The 18,805-nt window shown below is 34.3% G+C and overlaps 1 protein-coding gene across 2 annotated transcripts; it reads right to left on the bottom strand.

Moving 5' to 3' along the window:
• Positions 1–4,162: 4,162 nt before the first annotated feature.
• Positions 4,163–13,731, bottom strand: LOC144966706 (uncharacterized). 2 transcript variants are annotated; one of them, XM_078903471.1, is made up of 3 exons: positions 13,636–13,731; positions 7,223–8,072; positions 4,163–4,767 (listed from the first exon to the last, which is right to left on the bottom strand). In XM_078903471.1, the coding sequence occupies exons 2-3, from the start codon at positions 8,066–8,068 to the stop codon at positions 4,513–4,515; spliced, it is 1,101 nt and encodes a 366-aa protein (XP_078759597.1). In that variant the 5' UTR covers positions 8,069–8,072; positions 13,636–13,731; the 3' UTR covers positions 4,163–4,512. The 2 variants fall into 2 exon arrangements, with proteins under 2 accessions (XP_078759597.1, XP_078759598.1); XM_078903472.1 differs by having other exon boundaries at positions 13,646–13,713.
• Positions 13,732–18,805: the final 5,074 nt, after the last annotated feature.

The raw sequence follows: 18,805 nt of genomic DNA, 5'->3' as shown, positions 1-18,805 counted from the left end.
CATGCCTTCATCATAGATCATTGTCATTGCGATCATTATGGTGTAGTAAATTTTGAAATTTACCCCGTATAATGGAATCGTCCAAGGCGTGCGCCTCCTGTTCCCCCCATCTCACACCCGAAAGGGCGGTTTGCGGAGTGGAGGGAGGTGGTCGTCTGCCTCTATGGTCGTCTGTGTCGTTTAGTGTATGGCAAAGGGGGGTGGGTGCGATTAATTAAGTGGGATGGGTGGTGATTGGTGGAAGATAGGCAACCGAGGCAACGAATCGCTGGGAAAGTAGTAGGCTATGGCGCGAGACCGTTGAAAGGTGATAAGAAGTGAGGACCGGCGCCGGTCTTCCCCTATGGGACCGGTCTCCGGTTCACAGCTAAAAGACCGTGGGACCGTCCAAGGACCGGTCCTCAGCGCGGCACTAGTTGTAACCGGATTTTAAAACGCGAGAATATTAATATGATTTGAAATAGATAATATGTTACCTCTAAATGGGTAATGTAAGTGTTGCTGCTCGAAGCTCGAAGAAATAAATAACAATGTGAAATTGACTGTAAGCTTCAATTTAATTACGAAAACAGATGAAATGGACGTTTCATGACACCTCTCTCAAATCCAAGCTTCTTATTATTGCCATTGTCCGGGCTTCAAGAATTAAACAAAAAAAAAAAACCCCGAATGGATAGGTGTATGTTAAGTAGACAAGAATTACACGATTCATTGACCACACACTCAATCTCTTGCCCGTCATGAGTATCTCTAACTCATCAAAACTTAGTGAAAAGGAAGGTTGATGCTAAAGTGCATAATTTTAAGCTTTTCGAAGTGCTATTTCATCATTGTGAGGGTAAATTATTGATCTGTAAAGATAAGTATAGCGACTTCTATTTTTATATCCTAAAACTACGATTAAAAAAAATAAGAAGGCAGGTCAGACATTTCTTTTTGGTTCATATTTTGTTACAGCGAATGACACAATCAGTCGAATGGTGAAAAGGTTTGAACTGAGATATTGCAAAGTTTAGTTAGAAGGTCAATTTTGTAAAAAAATGAGTTCTTAACATAAGTGATTGAATCAACCCTTTTAATACATCTTCGGGAAATATCAAAACTTAATTTCACTCTAAATATTTTTTTACAGTTGAAAAAGTATGACATTTGAGAAAAGTTGCTAGCTACCTTTCCCATTCATCTGACCATAACTTTATGAAAAATCACCCGATTTACTTCAAATAAAGATTAAAATGCTCTGGGGAGCATATTCTCTCAGAAAATGAAAAATTGCACATCCAAAATTGTCACCTTCCGACTGATTAGGTCAGGCACTGACACATTTGACTGCTGTGAACGGGATAAACATCTGCTTATCAATGTGAACTATTTTTATATCATATGGTGGTTTTACAGAAGGATGATGAGGATAAGCTGGAGGGAAAAAAGAACAAATAACAGCATGCTGGGAGAGCTGGACGTTTTGCCAGAACTATGTACTAAATATCATCAAAAGGAGAAAACTCATTTTTTTTTGGCCACAAATGCGAAATTCATGCACCATATTGAAATATAGGGCAAACGAAGAAGAGGAAGACCCAGGCCTAGTTATAAAAGAATATCCTTGAATGGACAGAAATAAATGAAGACAGTTGTACGATACCGTCAACAAACGGGAGGAATGGGCAGACATTAAATTGTCATCGCAGAGTTCGGGGAGCGAACTCCAGTGAGGACAACGCTGGATAGTAAGTAAGTGATTAGCACAAGTAATAGAATATGAGTAACCAAATGACTTAGACGTTTCTACTGGCTTTGGATAAAAATCATGTTTGAATGACTTTGTGTCGAGTTTGATAGTTTTATAATCATACAATCTTTTCATAGAGGGCTTTTTAAAATGGAAGTGTAGCTTTTACAACAATCCAGCTGCAATGGGTTGAAAAACAATCTTCAGAATTATACAAATCAAACAAACTGATGATTTTCCATGACTTGTTTTGATCTCAGAGTCCAATAAAATCCGCCATATACCAGATAATTTATCATGTCACTCTGATCTGAGTGAGGGAAGTGAGTTCTTCATGATAAGAGTTTAAATCTATGAATTGTCACAACCTTCATTTCTGCTTGGATGTGGAAAATGACAAGACTTCTGTTATGGCTTTCTATTGAAAAAGAGTGACAACACATAACTATCCAATCACTGCTCTTAAGAAGATCGAAACTGACATTTGGCTTCAGAATTAAGTGCTGAACCAAGTGAACGAACATAATTCCACTATCTTTAATGTTTACGTTGTATAACTTTTAAAGCTTACATAGGTTAAAATACAATGCAGTAATTATATGTCGGGCATATGAAAATTTGTCTTGTGAATTGGCACTTCATAAACGGATATTTTCATATTGACTAAAATCATATTTACAAGTACGATCTTAGCAAACCACCCTCACATCACTATTTTGGTCAGTTGAAAATGGATGTTCGTTTGCCAATGTATGACCCAGAAAAAAACCTCAAAATTTTGTTCCTCTAAAAAGTGATGACATATTTATATATATTGCAGCGTTGTCCCGGCTTCGTCATGTTAGAGAATATTCAGTCATTTACGTTAGCCCCGCAGTAGGGACGACATTAGTTTCTAAGATCATGTTGGAGTAACGCTCAACTTTGTTTCCTCTTAAAACAACGAGGTCAGTATTGATGCTGTGCGCTAAGGTAATTTAGCCACAACATCCGCCAGACGGTTATTACGTACACAAAACAAATTTAAAACTTAAACGTTTATAGATAAAATCAAATTTGATGTCAGTCAACTTTTTTGTTATTGTTTTTAGCCAGCCATTAATATGAGTAGCACTCACTAAATTGTATAAAGCAAACTATAAACGTTTAAGGTTACACATAGTTTTGTTAGTTGTAGTTTTGTTAGTTATATCCGTCTGGCGCTGTTATGCGTTTTTAAAGTATACTTATAGTATCAAAATTTACCGCGGTTCAAAAGTTCTGTCACCCCCCCCCCAAAGTGAATAATAATAATACCATGTTAGTTGTTTAAAAACAACTAATGGCATAAAATGTTCATCAGTGAATAGCAATTGGATTCATAGTCTGATGTCACGTCCGCCCAGCAACGAGCAGCTTAGTTCTAAACAAGAAAATCGGAACTTTGTATTCTTCGTGCTGGCTAGAACGTTTTCACATGTCATGATCAGAATGTATAAAAGTCAAAATGATCGGATTCATATTGTTTTTCTCCTCTGGATACACTTTTAAGTTCGTCGGAGTGGTATTTCATTCCGCCATTGTTCTGATAGTTTAGAATCAGTTACTAAGTTACTATGCGTCATTACCAGGGAAGTGACGTCACGACTGTTGAAACCTATTAGCTTGATACACAGAAGTGGTCAAATTTGACTGTCTCACTCACGGTTGGTATGTGGATTTTAAAGAAAATTCTTATAACTACTCTAGAAATTCGTTGGATGGTGTTCACATTGTTGTTACCAACGTAGTGTATGCCCAAAGCTTGCGCATAATCAAAGCTTTCATTTTTCTGGATGTAATTTGTGTGTCATTGATTTCAAAAATGTTCAACTAACAAATTCTGGACGCGATTGTTTGCAGATCATTTTAATGAGAACTGAGCGAAGTTTAGATTATTGTTAAAATGAATCTGTATCAGCATTTTTTTCAATACCCTTTTAGCGCAATGCAGCTGGGTTTTTGTAAAAGCTACACTTTCGTTTTTAAATAAAGATCTCTTTGAAAAGATTATGTGATGAGAAAACTAACACAATCGACATCAAGAGAAGTGGTTGTCCAAGGGCGACAACTCCTCACATGGCTCGTGCCATTGTAAATTGATAGTTCCTCTGTGACATTTTGTTGATATGCTTGTCAAGCAATCGACATGGATGCCTTTTTAACGATTATCTGATAGATGAGCCTACATTTCTTCAATCATCATACAGTGCATGCATACACTTTTGAAAATTTTGTTTGTAATCGTATAGTTTATAAAAACTAGTCCAATAAACATTCAAGTGTTTTAATTTTGACTCGAAAGTTTAAAATAAAATATATTTTGGCATAACCATCTTATGTGCTTGCCTATTACTCGGAGTAAACAGCCCACAGACGATTGGAAAAAAATGCAAGCCTAGATACAGACCCTTTAATATAGCAGGTAAAATATATATTTATTTCTTCACAAGAGTGTTGAAATGACAATTATATTGCAATGAGCGTTTTCTTTTTTAAAAAAAACTCAGTTATAATCCTTTTTGCTAATATTCTTATGTCGACGGGTGCTCAACTTGCAGGTCTGACAACCCAAATTGTTATGGAGTCATTGTTGTAAGTGAAATACTCTCACACCAACGTAAAACATTGTCAATTATAACGATGTTAAATCAATCCCATTATTGCGTTCTGTTATCAGACCTGTAAACAATATGTGCAAACCTCTTATTGTCTAGAATTTTAAATAACTCGATATTTCACTGAAAAGAAATATTCCTGTGTCACTTTTTAGATCTGGACCAGCATGAAGTTAAATGGGATTTGAATTTAGAATTGTACACATAATAGACAGGAAACGTTGTTGCTGAGTTGATCTGTGTCAGAATCGCTCCGACAGAGTTAGCGAGGACGTAGGAATTTTGTAGTCTTTTTCCAAAGTCAAAATCATCTTCTATTAATCTGTACACAGAAATGAATGCATTTGGTATTGTGCTGACTGTGTAGATGAAGCACAGAATAAAGACTTGCCTCACCACCTGTACATAATAGAAAAAGAAACAAAAACAAAACAGAAATAGTAAATAATTGAAAAAAATGATTAATAATAATAATAATAATAATAATAATAATAATAATAATAATAATAATAATAATAATAATAATAATAATAATAATAATATAATATATAATAATAATAATTAATAATAATAATAATAATAATAATAATAATAATATAATAATAATAATAATAATAATAATAATAATAATAATAATAATAATAATATAATATAATAATAATAATAATAATAAATAATAATAATAATAATAATAATAATAATAATAATAATAATAATAATGATAATAATAATATACTTTATTCATCCAAGAACAATAAAATAGAAATTCGTTAACAGAAGAACTAAGAACTAAAGCTGGGATAGTAAAGAATTAGAATACTTTGCTTTAAAGAGTGGAAGTGATAGTAAGATGCTAGATGCTGTTGACTGTAAAAAGTAATAAACAAAAATGAATATATCACCTTCAAAAAGGAACATAATCTTGGATTTTCTTCAACAGAGAGGACCTTCCCAATTCTCTGTTATCAATCAGGTTTTTTAAAGTTAATTATCTATTGTATTTTGTTGTTGGCTGAAAAAGGGTTTTGAGCCCGAATCGTTCCGTGTTTTGGTATTTTGTTTCTCTTTAAAGCTGTTATCTTCATTTTTGTTTATTACTATTTATAGAGTGATTGCATTCGCTACTTGATTCAGTCCCTTGATCAGTGAGTAAAAACTATATTTTGTCTGTTGTCTCATTGTTGACTGGCTAAGTCTTAGGACTTAAGGTATGACACTCGTATTCGGATCAGAAGGTCAAGGGTTCGAATCCACTCTAAGCGGCGTAAAATGAGTCCTTGGAAAAACCTCTTACTCACATTCACCATAACCAGGAGTAAAATGAGTACCCGGCCGTTAACATCGCTGTCTCGGCCGGAAAATGTTTTTGAAATATCGCCCAACAGGCGTCATGTCTCGTCCTACATGTTACGCGTTGCTATTGACTAGGAAGCCTTTGTAAAAGCATTTTGACCATTATTTGTCGATATTGCGCTATATAAAAGCTCAATATGTTTTTGTGACTTATTGATTTTATGTGCTTTATGATTCGTAATTTTTGTTCGTTCGCAGATGTCATCAAGCCTTTTCAAATATTTTTTTCCCATCAGAGTTGACCTCATTATATCGTACATTCAGCTGGAAATAACAAAGGAACACAATTGGTGACAAAACGCATTCCCGTAATGTATGCTGATGCTACGCGTTTAGGTAAAATACTCACAACACCACCAGCGTTGTTCTGGATACGACAGCACAAACATATAACATGGAGACTATTGGACCAGTGAGTAAGCTACGATATTGGGTGAATATTAATTCAGTAAAGTGAGTACAGCAGGCACTTATTTTGATAATAACAAGAAATGAAGTGAAGAAATGTACCAGAAGACAAAAGAGAATCAAAACTTTGCGGCAATGGGGAGTTGAATCTTTGGCTAGACAGTTTTTAATCCTCTATTGTCTTTATCCTCTATGGCACTTTTCTACTTACTTGATTTCTGGTTATAATTACTCTATGAGTACTCACTTTGCTTCAGAAATGAGCCCACACTATTGTCTTAGCTGGAAATGAGGAGTTAATGTAAACAGCAAAATAAATATTGCGCCAATGTTGAACTAGTCTAGTGTAACTTTGAAAGAAAAAGTAATTTTTAATCCGATGAGTAACAGTTCATTTTATGCGAATTCAGGCATGTATAAACACATCCATATAGAGATATAATTTTATACGACAAAATATTTCAGTTGACAGACACCTATTTTGCCTGGCATTGATACCTAGATCAGAATAAACCAAAAAGCCATGATCGTGTACGTGTAACTTTTATTACTGTGAACTAAATGTGACAGAGGGCAAGAAAGTCACAAATACTACGACCTTGAGTACGACCTTGAGTACGACCTTCGAGTAATCTGAATCTTGAAGGTAATGGCGGAATGAATGAAATAAGACTCAAATAAATCATACTTGAACATTATTTCTTAATGATTCTCTAAATACCAGCTACAAACAGCAGCTATGGAGAGTACGGTCCACATTCTTGAAGTGACACAGAGAATTGCATTGTCGTCAACAACTATCTCATTAATATTTCTGTCGTTTTTATTGAAAAACACTGTACGTGCTATTTGGTTACCATTGCGTGCACTGTGTTTTTTAAAACAACGACAGAATTATTCCCTCGCCCCAGTCCTTGAGCCTATATTGGTCTCTAACTTAGGAAATGGGATATAAGCGATATAATAATTGTACAAACTATTTCGATAACAGATAGTAATTTTAACACACGTAGCTTATTTAAAAAATCAATGTTAATGATTTTTAAAAATTTAAATTACGATTTTAACAAAATATATATAGGAAGATAAATACCTGTAGTTCTTTGCCTGTCCATTTGTTGTCCAATTTTTTCGTAGAGCCTTTTCCAATTGGTCCTGTGGTAAACGTATATTTAAATTTGACTGACTGTCTGAGGTGTTTTGCCATAACTATTAAACAAAATGTTACGACAGTGCATGAAGTGATGTTAAAAATGATTAAATTACCAAACTTTGTGACGTCCTGGATATCAGATCTTTTACTTGATAGCCACAGAACGAAACGAGTTCTGTTCACTATAGGATCGAATTGACGCTCAACCCCCATGTGTGACAGCAAGGTAGCATAATAGGCCGGGGAAATCAGAAAGAAAACAGATATAGCAATTACTGATCTAGACTTCGTGAAAAAGTCTTTGAATCTGAACGGCATTGCAATACACATGCATCGTGCAAGTGATATAAACGTTGTCGTCATGGAAGTTACTTGGTAAAATACTATGCCCAAATTAGCTGCCCACATAATAAAAATCTTGGGTTGTATTGAAAAACCGTCCAACTTTTGTAGTCTTTCTAAAATGAATAGTATATTTGCTTGACTTTGGACAACTCCACAAAAAGTGAATCCAAAATCAGAAATGGCGAGCCCCAGAAGGGTGATGACCACTCCGTCTTTGAGTCCCATGGATATAAATGTCCTGATATTTAGAGCATTGGTAATCACGCCCACTAAACAGACAAACAGCGAGGTGTAATCGCAGATAGTTTGCAAGGTGAAGAAATCATTTTGGCTAATGATTCCACGCCTTTTGAGAACCCACTCCAATTCACCACTCTCCGAGTCCATTACTGTGGGAATGACATGTTCTATGGCACTGATATTTCGAGGTATTGTCTCCATATTTCTACAAGACGGACATAATGATATAGTTTATTATCGGTTTGCAAGAATTCATTGCTATAAAATACAAAAATTAAACATTTCAAAAAGTATAAAAGATATGAAACAGTCGGGTGATTACGCCATTGCATTTAATCACCCACATGGCTTTAGCTCACGCCATAACGCCAAAGAGATACTGAATACAACCTGGTCAAATCAATCTTTCAATAACAGAATATCTTTCTTACATCAATATGTCTGAGCTTTGATTCAGTTAGATTTTTATTGTCTATTCGATATTATAATAGATTGACAATATGATGATATTACTTGATGGAGCCATATCACTCGTAATCCTTTTAAAGTTTAATTCTTACTGATTTGAATATAAATGACTTAAAGGACTCTTTTCAAGAGGCATTTAGGAAAAACACACAGTTTCTACTTCTAGAATCCTGCAATATGCAAGTATTAAACTGTCAGAGAAGTGTCTACCTGCCTTGTAAACAACACAATTAAAACAAGTAGGTACACAAGACAATTTTCTGAACCTGTGGTGCGACAGACATTTTTTCTGACTTGATATGGTTCATGTAATGCACAAAGACACCGAGAATGCGATTGGTTCATGTACCATTAAGATTTTCCTGGAAATTACCTGAGAATGGTTCCATTACAAATCGTAATGAGCATACAATGGGCATGGGAAAGAGTAATCGATTAGAGGATTAGAAAAGATGTAGACATAAGTGAAGAGCAGTTTGGATTCGTTGCTGGTAAAAGTACAACAGATGATGTATTTGCTCTAAAAGTGACCACAGAGAAGTATAGAGAAAAGCAAAGAGAATTGCATTGTGTGGTCAGTGACCTGGAGAAAGAATTTGATTGGGTACAAAGAGGAAAAAAATTTGGCAACGTCTAAGCAAGGGGGTAATAGATAAATATATCAATGCTATATAAGATATATACGAAGGAAACAATAGGGATCTGCTCTCAGCCCACTGCTGTTTGCAATAGTATTGGATGTTCTTAAGAACACATTCAGCGTGAGGCACAATGAAACATGATGTATGCGGATGACGTGGTACATTTGAATGATACAAAAGCTGAGGCGGATAAGGAGCTGGAGGGCTGAATACGGTTGTTGGAAAGGAGGGGATTAAGGTAAGCAGATCGCAGTCAGAGTATTTGTGCACCGGACAACAACGAACAGAACCACCAATAAAGATAGGAGAAGAGGATGCGCCAGAGACAAACCAATTAAAATACTTAGGAACAACTGTAAACAAACATGGGGATAATGAGATGGAGGCTAAGAAGAGGATCCAGGGAATAATTGGAGGAAGGCAAACAGAGTTATGTGTCACAAACGAATTTCCTAAAAGCTGAAGAGAAAATATATTCATCTTTTGTAAGACCAACAATGTTATATGGATTAGAGACAGCAGCTACGACAGAGAAACAAGATAAAGAATTTGAGGTGGCAAAATGAGGATGTTGAGATTGTCACTTGGCTGGGCAACGAAAATAAAGTGAGAAATAAACGAATTCAGTTGGCTGAAGTGAAAAATCTATCAAGAAAGATGAGAGAATATAGATTGAAATGGTTCGGACACGTTAAGAGACAGGAGAGGGAGGATGTGGGAAAGGAAGTTTTGGATAAACAATTAGTGGAAAAGAGAAGAAGGGACGTCCAAAGACTAAATGGATGGACAGAGTAAAGGACGATATGAAAGAACTGGGCTTGGAGGAAGATTATGGTGTGAACCGAGATACACAGAGATGTGGCATTCATTATAACCCTGCAAAATACGGGATAAGCTGAAAGAAGAAGAGGAAGAAGAACCCTGCAAAATACGGGATAAGCTGAAAGAAGAAGAGGAAGAAGAAGAGCTTTACTGCAAGAAGAAGGTATTCTCTGACTTTGTTTGCCCATCACGGAAAATCAATTGATAAAAATAGAATGGAAGTGTCAGATGACAATAGAGAATGAAAACTTTCACGCGATTGAAAATCAAACCGGGACTCCACTTGCTTGTAGTGCAAAGATCATCTTTCTTGCTGTCCAGTAGAGACTACCATACATATAAGGTCTCGGGTTCGACTCTAGATCACCGCGAATATGTCTATTCTATTTTCTGCCCTGTCACTTTTTAAATATTTTAATTCCTTCTTAGTTTTGATATCAATGCTTCCTCTACCATGTCTACCACATTTACCTACCATTGTGGACCTTGAAATATTTCATATATTTTTCTTTTTAGCAGCGGGGGATGAATACACTTTGCATTTTAACGTTTTGATATAAACCAAGCGATAAGTACCGCGATATTACTGAAGATTCGATGCGTCGCATTGCTTCTACTTTTCTCTTGGTTGACAAGGCCAGGTTTACAGATATGACGAAATAAGTATTGGAAGACATTATTTTGCTCGGTGTTTACTTATTGCTTAAATACTGTTATCATAATTCATTGCTATGTATTGTGTATGTTGAATGTATGATTTTTCTCCTGTTCTGTGTATACGAAGTTTAGAACCTGGCACTCCTGAGGATAGAATTCCATGTCATTTTCTATTTCCCAACAATGTAAGCTAGATCGGCTTGAAGAATTTCTGTGTCACGCTTACTTCTTATTGTCCGATATAGAAAGCTATCATCTGCAAACAATCTAATTTGGGTTACTGGTGTAAGTGTATCTGCCATATCATTAATGTAGATTAAGAATAGGAGTGGGCCGAGAACTGTGTCCTGAGGAACACTAGACGCCACTTTGGTTGACTCTGATGACCCACCATCCATGACAACTACCTTTCTTTGATTGGTCAAGAAGAACATAATCCATTGGAATAATTTCTTTCGTATTCGATATCCCCACAATTTCAGTGCCAATGTTTGATGGTGGACTTTGTCGAGAGCTATGCTGAAGTATAACAAAATGGCATTAATTTGTAATTTTTATTTATGTTTTATTCTAGGCCATTAATTGTTGTGATCAGTTGTGCTTCATATGCCCTTTTATTTTCCTAAACCCATATTGTGATTCTAATATTTTATTGATCTCTATATGATTCATAATGTTAAAAAATATGACATGTTCCAGAATTTTACTGGTGATTGATGTAATAGATACTGGTCTATAATTCTCTGCTTTAGATTTTCTCCTTTTTTTATAAATTGGTGTTATTTTTCCTTTTTTCGATCTTCAGATAAAATCCCTTACCTAAGTGCACTCTGGAAAATGTATGTCAATATAGGTGCTAGTTCATCCGAACAGTTTTTAATTAATTTTCCTCGTATATCATCAGGACCAGTTACTTTGTGTTCCGTAATTGCATTTAGAATCTTTGCGTTACCTCTCTTTGATATTTTGATGTCCTCCATTATAGATATGTCCAAGTTGTCTTCGGCATGTGAAATATAATTCTTTGTGAGTGTTGGATCGGATAAAACTGAAATAAGCAATATACTTGAGTTAATTTGGATTGGATTGAAATGTTCCTTTTTTCTTTGAGGGTATCAATTCTACATTTGCCTCTATTTTTACTTTTGATTTACGATCAGAGTTTTTAAAAATTGATTTTCCTCTCATCGTTTTTTATTTCATCAACATACTATGGACTCTACGACATTCTCTTTAAGTTTCCGATTAGATCATTGTAAAGTCGTCTTTTGCTCTTTCAGAGTTGTTGTTTTTTACCTTAAGTTAAAGTTCGTTTATTTTTTAAACAAGTCTCTTTGTTTGTATGTTAATCCATGGTTGGTCAGTTTTTGAAGTTGTATTTTATTTGGGGGGGGGGGGGGGGAGACATTATCATTTAGGATAGATTTGATGTTGCTGGTAAAATGTTCCCATTGGTCAGAAATATCAGAGTTGATTATAAACTTTTACGAGAATAAATTGGCAAATGTTTCGTTTCTTGCTTCATTTTAGGGATATTTGAATCATTCCACATATAGATATTTATTTTTACTTGTCTTATTCTCTTAGGGTTGACACGGTTATTAACTTGTTTTTATATCTTGATCACTAAGACCAGGTAAGATAATAATTTGTCACCTTGTGGTGGGTGGTTTGTAAAATAAAACGAGTCAAGGAGTGAGTTTTCTCGTGTGTTTTCCTTCACACTTTGTTGTAGGTCATAGTCTTTTAACATTGAATTAAGCCCTTTTGGATACCTGTTACTCTGAATCGAGCTATCCGCCTAATTTATGTCTGGCAGCTTGAAATCCCTTCCAATCCAGATTGTTGGCTTGATGTATTTTTGTGATATTTTTTTATACTATTATAAATTTCTTTCATGGTTTCAATAATATCTCTGTCAGGGTTTCTTTACACAGTACCTATTATGAGGGGTGGCTTGTTTTTTCATTGTTATTTTGGAAAATAAAGTGGGTGAGTCTACTTTGTATTCCTGGGTAAACTTGATATTTTGACAATATATTGTTTTCTTTATGCTTATCATAATATCCCCTTTTCGTCTTTTGCATTGATTTTTTCTGTCAATCCTATACATTTCAAATATGTCTGATATGCCAAATTCAGTTTGCTATTTCGTTATTTAGCCAGGTTTCAGTTCCCTATAATAGTGTCGGAATTTGTAATTTCAATAAGGTTCATCAGTTCTTCTTTCTTTTTTCCAAATACTTTGAAAGTTAATTATTAATGCTCGCGATACGTCTATATTTTGTAGTCTGTCTTGGTAGTTTGTTAGGTTGGTGACTGTTGTTTTGATATATATGTTGTTTTATTTTGTTATGATCATTATTTTTTGGTCATTTATTTTGTTGATGGTCGTCACTTTTTCTGTGAATCTAGGTTATATTGAAGATTTTTGGTTAGATCGTCTTCCTCTCTTCCCTCTCTTTGTGCGGTGATTGTTAACAAAAATGTGTTGGGTTTTCATTAAGTTTAAAATGATAAAACTTTAGGACATGGAGTTGTGCAGAGCTATAATACTTATTTAAATACTACATTGTTGTCAGATCTAAATATTTAATCATGAGTACAGCTCAGTAAACATAAGCCGACGTTGCTTATCATAAAAAGTGAATTAAAACTCACTGGGTGACAACAATTAGTCAATAAATATGTGTAGTAGAATCTTTACAAAGATATAAACACGTTTGAAGTAATAAGAGTGTAAAAATCAAGTTTTGAAAAATCGCCTGAGAGAAATAAAGACACGCCTTTTGCTGTGATATCTTAAATAAGAGTTTAAATATCAAGTTTTGAAAAAATCGACTTTGAAGTTGAGGCACCTGTTTCACGCATAGTCACATCAGTGGGCAAAGATAACTCCTTGGATTCGGGCATTTAAAATTTGACGAGAGTAACAAAATTTGGCATGAGTTTTAGAGTGTAGATTAGATAATGGACATACACGTTTAAAAAACAATAACCCAACAGTTGCAGTTGATTAACTTTAACCAACACGGAGCTTTTATTTCTATAGTCGTTATCGAAAATCCTGCTGTTATTTACACTTTTTAACGCCTAATATTGATTAAACCACAAATCTATCGAATCTTTTATGCTTTCTCTGAGATAGATAAAGACAACCCCTTTGCTGTGATATTTTACATGTTATTACATGCTATATAGAGGAAGCCTGTCAGTATTATCAAGCCTTGGAAAGGCTGAAGGATATTGAACTCTTGTTTTGAAAGTGTCACTGAAGGTCGCATTTTAAAATTTAGAAATTACGTAATTTATAGCCGAATTTAAGTTAAACTATTATCTATGTTTTTTATGTAGAAAAATGATTGTAATTTCTGGAACCACACACACAAAATAATCAAATTTGATAATGTTTGCCATTTCCATATTAAATTGATTTCTTCCGTTTTCCGAAACATCAACATAATGGGACTTCGAGGCTTGGGATCAAAATGTTTCTTCAATATCAGACATGCAACTATGTCACAAGGTAATTCCATTACGAAATACAAACCTATTATTGTACGTAAAGATAAAGGGAGGTACATGCAAAAGTCTAGGTATGCTTGCATAAATTCAATTCGTCGTGTTTATCTAAAAACAATCATTTTACAATTACCGTTTATCTAATTTAAGAGACATCGCTCTCACGAATGTATTTTTATTTTCAAATGATGATTGCAGTAAAATATTCAATCGCGAAATTGACAAAAGACAGTGATTATGGGATATTTCCAATGAAGAGAAAGTTACATTTTTGATTGTTAGTTAATGTTGAAAGTTGTCTCCAAAAACGGGTATGATTTATTTTCAGTAATGTACGTTTTATTATTTTTGTTTTCATCCCAATTAAATAGTTTGCAGCAATCACAGATATGATAAATCATTTAATCAATTGAGAAAATGAAGGTAATTGGATCTATCTTTATTACTTTTTTGCCAAACAATTGGTGTTGTTATTTCAAAATTACGACTTTCTGAAAGTTATACATCTAAGTTATTCAATTCAAAACTATTTCATCTACGGTATTTTATTTTGATGGGTTTATTGAATAATATAGAATCGCAATGATGTACTTTAACGTTGTTTTTATATAATCCTTAATATAAGCGGAAAAATATGTTTTAATATAGCAGACTGAAATTATCATTATCTAAATAAAGACCTGTTTTTTTTTTTATTGAACCGTTTTTAGTTTATAGTAATAAAAGTAGGGTATAGTCATATCCTGTTACTATTCTTCTTAAAAAAAAATTACGTCGGTTACTCATTAGAATGATTCCTCGAATTTCAAGAAAATTAAGCAATATTGTCCTTGATCAATTTCCAGATGGATGACAATCAATACAAACTGTAACCCGTGTTTGGTCTTTGCGAAAGGTGAATTACATGCATAATCCCACTCAATTCAGGCATGGATGACTACCAGGATATAGAGGCAGTAACAGATACTGTGAGAGTCATAGTTTGAAAAAAAAAACATTTGAGCATTTATATAGAGCAATATCCCCAAATGTGCTCAAAGCCCATTACAAGGTGTTCTAGCCAACAGCAAAACCTAACATGTAGCACGAGACATGACGCCAGTTAGGCGATATTACAATTTCTTTTTTCCGAAAGAGACAACGCTGTTGCCCGCTAGGTACTTTTTTTTACAACTGAGCACGGTGAAAGAATGTAAATTAAAAACCCTTTCCAAGGACTCAACAATGCGCCACTCAGAATGGGGCTCGAAGCCAGGACCATCCGATTCAAAGGCGAGTGTCATACCATAAGACCACACATCCACCAAAAAGGGAGCCCAACATGCGACTTATACAGTGGAAAATAGTGATTCCATTATCTGAGAAAAGTAATTAAAGATAATTATGAGGAAAGTTAATGAAGGAATGATGATATTTCGTGCAGAATATTTACGCGACTTTTTTACAGTTTAAAATTTTATTTCGTTGATTGAAGAAAAAAATTGAGGGAAAAGGTTTCGTTTCAATAATTTTTTCTTTTTATTTGCTTATAATATTATATCCATATATCAACTCTTTTTAAAACTCACTGCTTCTCGCACATTGGTTTTCTCTTAGACAATGGTAATGCAGACACTCAACAATTACGGAGTTGACAGATTCGATATTTGTTTCCCAAATGCAGGTCATCCATACAAAATATTTTTTCTCAAACTTAATGAAATAAATAACAATGTGCAATTGAATGTAAACTTCAATGTAATACACGAATACAGATAATATTGACGTTTTATTATCTGTTTTCATATATTAAATAGACGTTTACATTCAATTTCACATTGTTATTTATATCTTCGAGCTTTGAACAGCAGCATTTGCATTCAAACTTAATCAAGACGCATTTCTGTTTGGATAGGGATGGATGCGACTTGAACATATTTTGCATATATTTTGAATATATTTTTGTCTGATGACCGGATGCAGTAGGGACAAAAAGTGCGACATCACTCCTGCCTAGCAACGGCCCTTCCGGTTCTACATTCAACAGAGACAATCAAGCTGTGTCTTTACTATGAGCATAGTTGTTTTTCAAAAATCAAACTAATTTATTTTTCTTTGTCAAAATGATTCAATGTTTGCACCCGAGAATGTAGAGGGAGGCCTGTCGGTTTTACCTGTTTCCAAGTGAGAACCACTTTTGATTGCTGTGAGCGCTGTTAAGCAGAAGTGACGTCCCGAATTTGAAACTCAATTATGAGTTCGTTTTAACATTGTTGTAAAGGACAATATATTATTATGTTGGTTTGAGAGTTCTTCCATTACTACAAAGAGACTAATATAATCTGGGTTATCAGACCTGTAAATAAGTATACGTCGGCTGGATTGATTGCCAACCTGTCAAAATCTATACCTTAGTTTCTCCGATAGCGCGGATGTTAGTGATTGGGATCTGAATATTATATTGTTGGTTCTTGTAAACGTTGATGAATGTAATAAAAGTTTCGATTTCATTTATAGTTTAGTTTGAAAATACACGAGCCTATGCATTGCCTAATAGAATTGTCCATTGTTAGCTTAAAAATGTAGTGTATGTTAGGTTTAACCTAAAATCTTGAGCACTCTAGCATATATATATATATATATATATATATATATATATATATATATATATATATATATATATAAGCGCTTTGAGCACTTTTAGTGGATATTGCGCTATATTATATATATATATATATATATATATATATAGCGCAATATCCACTAAAAGTGCTCAACGCGCTTTACACGGTGTTTCTAGTCAATGGCAACATATAATATGTTGGACGAAACATGACAAATGTCAGGCTATATTACAATTTTTCATACAGATACAACGCGTTTAACAGCAGTACTCATTTTACAACTTAAGTATGGTGAGAGGATGTCAGTAAAGAGCTTTTTCCATGGACTTATCTATGAGCTGCAAAGAGCGTAACTCGAACCCTGGACCTTCCAATCCGAAGGCGAGCTTCCGATCACTTTTTGTGGAAAGAGCGCATTCTTCTTCTTCTTCTTCTTCTTCTTCTTCTTCTTCTTCTTCTTATTATTATTATTATTATTATTATTATTATTATTATTATTATTATTATTATTATTATTATTATTATTATTATTATTAGCCACAATATAATCTCGTTTTCACGCCACGGGTCACCATCCTTTCTTACTGTTTTCACCGAGAGATTAGTAATAGCGATACGACCCAGGGCTTCGATGAAATCCGAGTCGTTTTGCTCTTACCTCTCTCTTCATTGAAAACACACAAGATTAACATGCATCTTGATTGGTTGAATGCAACCACGTGAGATGTAACTGTTTAACTGTGTTGCTTCCGTCAGTTTCCGTGTTGATGACTCAGTGAGCAAGTCGAATTTAGGTTGAAATTTGCTGTGTTAAAATAATAATATTTATTTCAATTAAATAAATAATAATAAAATAAAATTCACTTTATTAATCTCCAAGGGGTAATTTGTCTTTAGGGTCTATCCCAAGAGAAGACTGGAATAACCCAGGCGTCAGACGCAGTGCAGCACCGCAAAGTGAGCTAGGGCGAGGTGACTTGGTTAAGGCCACACAACGAGCCGGTAGTCGAACTCGGTACTCTTTGGGTACGAAGCAAAGACCGTACCGCTGAGCCACTCTGCCCCCAATTGCAGTTGACAATCGCCGATAAATTATGAGTAACGATAAGACAATACAAGACTTAATGAGTTATTTAGTTACGATGTTGTGAACTAATTAGGATTAATTTGGTGCAATTATTTAGCAGTACATATACGAGGTCATCTATTAAAAATTGCTCCCATAACCAAAGTATTATGTTGTAACCTGAAATTGAAAATGCGAGAATATTATAAAGATTTGAAATAGATTCTTGCTTCTAAACATTAAACGATCCAAAATCAAGTAATTTGAACAGGTATGCTAATGAAATAGTAATTGGAAGTGATGAATCTAAGCAAAGACGGATCAAGTAAGGAACTAAGTGACAAATAAGAGAGAGAGAGAGAGAGAGAGAGAGAGAGAGAGAGAGAGAGAGAGAGAGAGAGAGAGAGAGAGAGAGGGCACACGTGTAAAATAAATACATGAAAAGTGTATATGAAACAGTGTCATACAAACAAGAAAGAATATAATAACTGTGCCAAAATTCAGTCTTCCCCTCAGTAGAGGATAACTGTTTTTTGGGGGGAGCTTTTTTTTCTAGTACTTTTCTTTATTGCTTTGTCTGGCACTGACTTATACACAGTTTTTCAGACCTTTAAGACTATTTTCCCCCTGATTGCCATTCAAAGAGATGTAAAAAGATCAGATTGTTCTTTTATAATCCCAGAACAGATTCCTAAATTATCAATGATTGTAATCAAGAACTCAAAGGCAGCGAACAATGTATCCGAAGTCATTCTATGCCATTCTGTAAGTTCAAATATAGCTATGAACAGGTACCATAAACATTAAACTACAGCCACCCTATTCCGTAATGTTTTTTTTTTCAAAACTGTGGCTCTCAATACCTTCATCATTGTGTTTCAACTTGTTCAAAACCTTGTTTCAGAGCAGGTATGTTCAGGATATTTTGTTTTGGTTCATATTTGGCTGCATGTGAACGGGACAAACATCTGCTTATTAATGTGAATTATATATATATATATATATATATATATATATATATATATATATAAAATATTATATTATATTAGCACATGTAATAGAATATGGGTAACCCAATGACTTAGTAATGGCTTTGTAAGAAATCATGTTTGAATATCTGTCGATTTTAATAGTTTTGTTTTCATATAGTACTATGAAA

The sequence above is a fragment of the Berghia stephanieae genome, chromosome 2 (genome assembly GCF_034508935.2).
Source record: "Berghia stephanieae isolate SIO BIC M18660-M18661 chromosome 2, UCSD_Bste_1.3, whole genome shotgun sequence".
Lineage (NCBI taxonomy): Eukaryota > Metazoa > Mollusca > Gastropoda > Nudibranchia > Aeolidiidae > Berghia > Berghia stephanieae.
This window is presented reverse-complemented; position numbering and strand designations above follow the sequence as displayed.

Bases quoted from the DNA above. Each gene is read 5' to 3' on its own strand.
- LOC144966706 (XM_078903471.1), bottom strand. From the start codon at position 8,068: ATGGAGACAATACCTCGAAATATCAGTGCCATAGAACATGTCATTCCC. The intron at 4,768-7,222 runs GTATTTATCTTC...TATTATGTACAG, and splicing joins GGACAGGCAAAGAACTACAG to GTGGTGAGGCAAGTCTTTAT.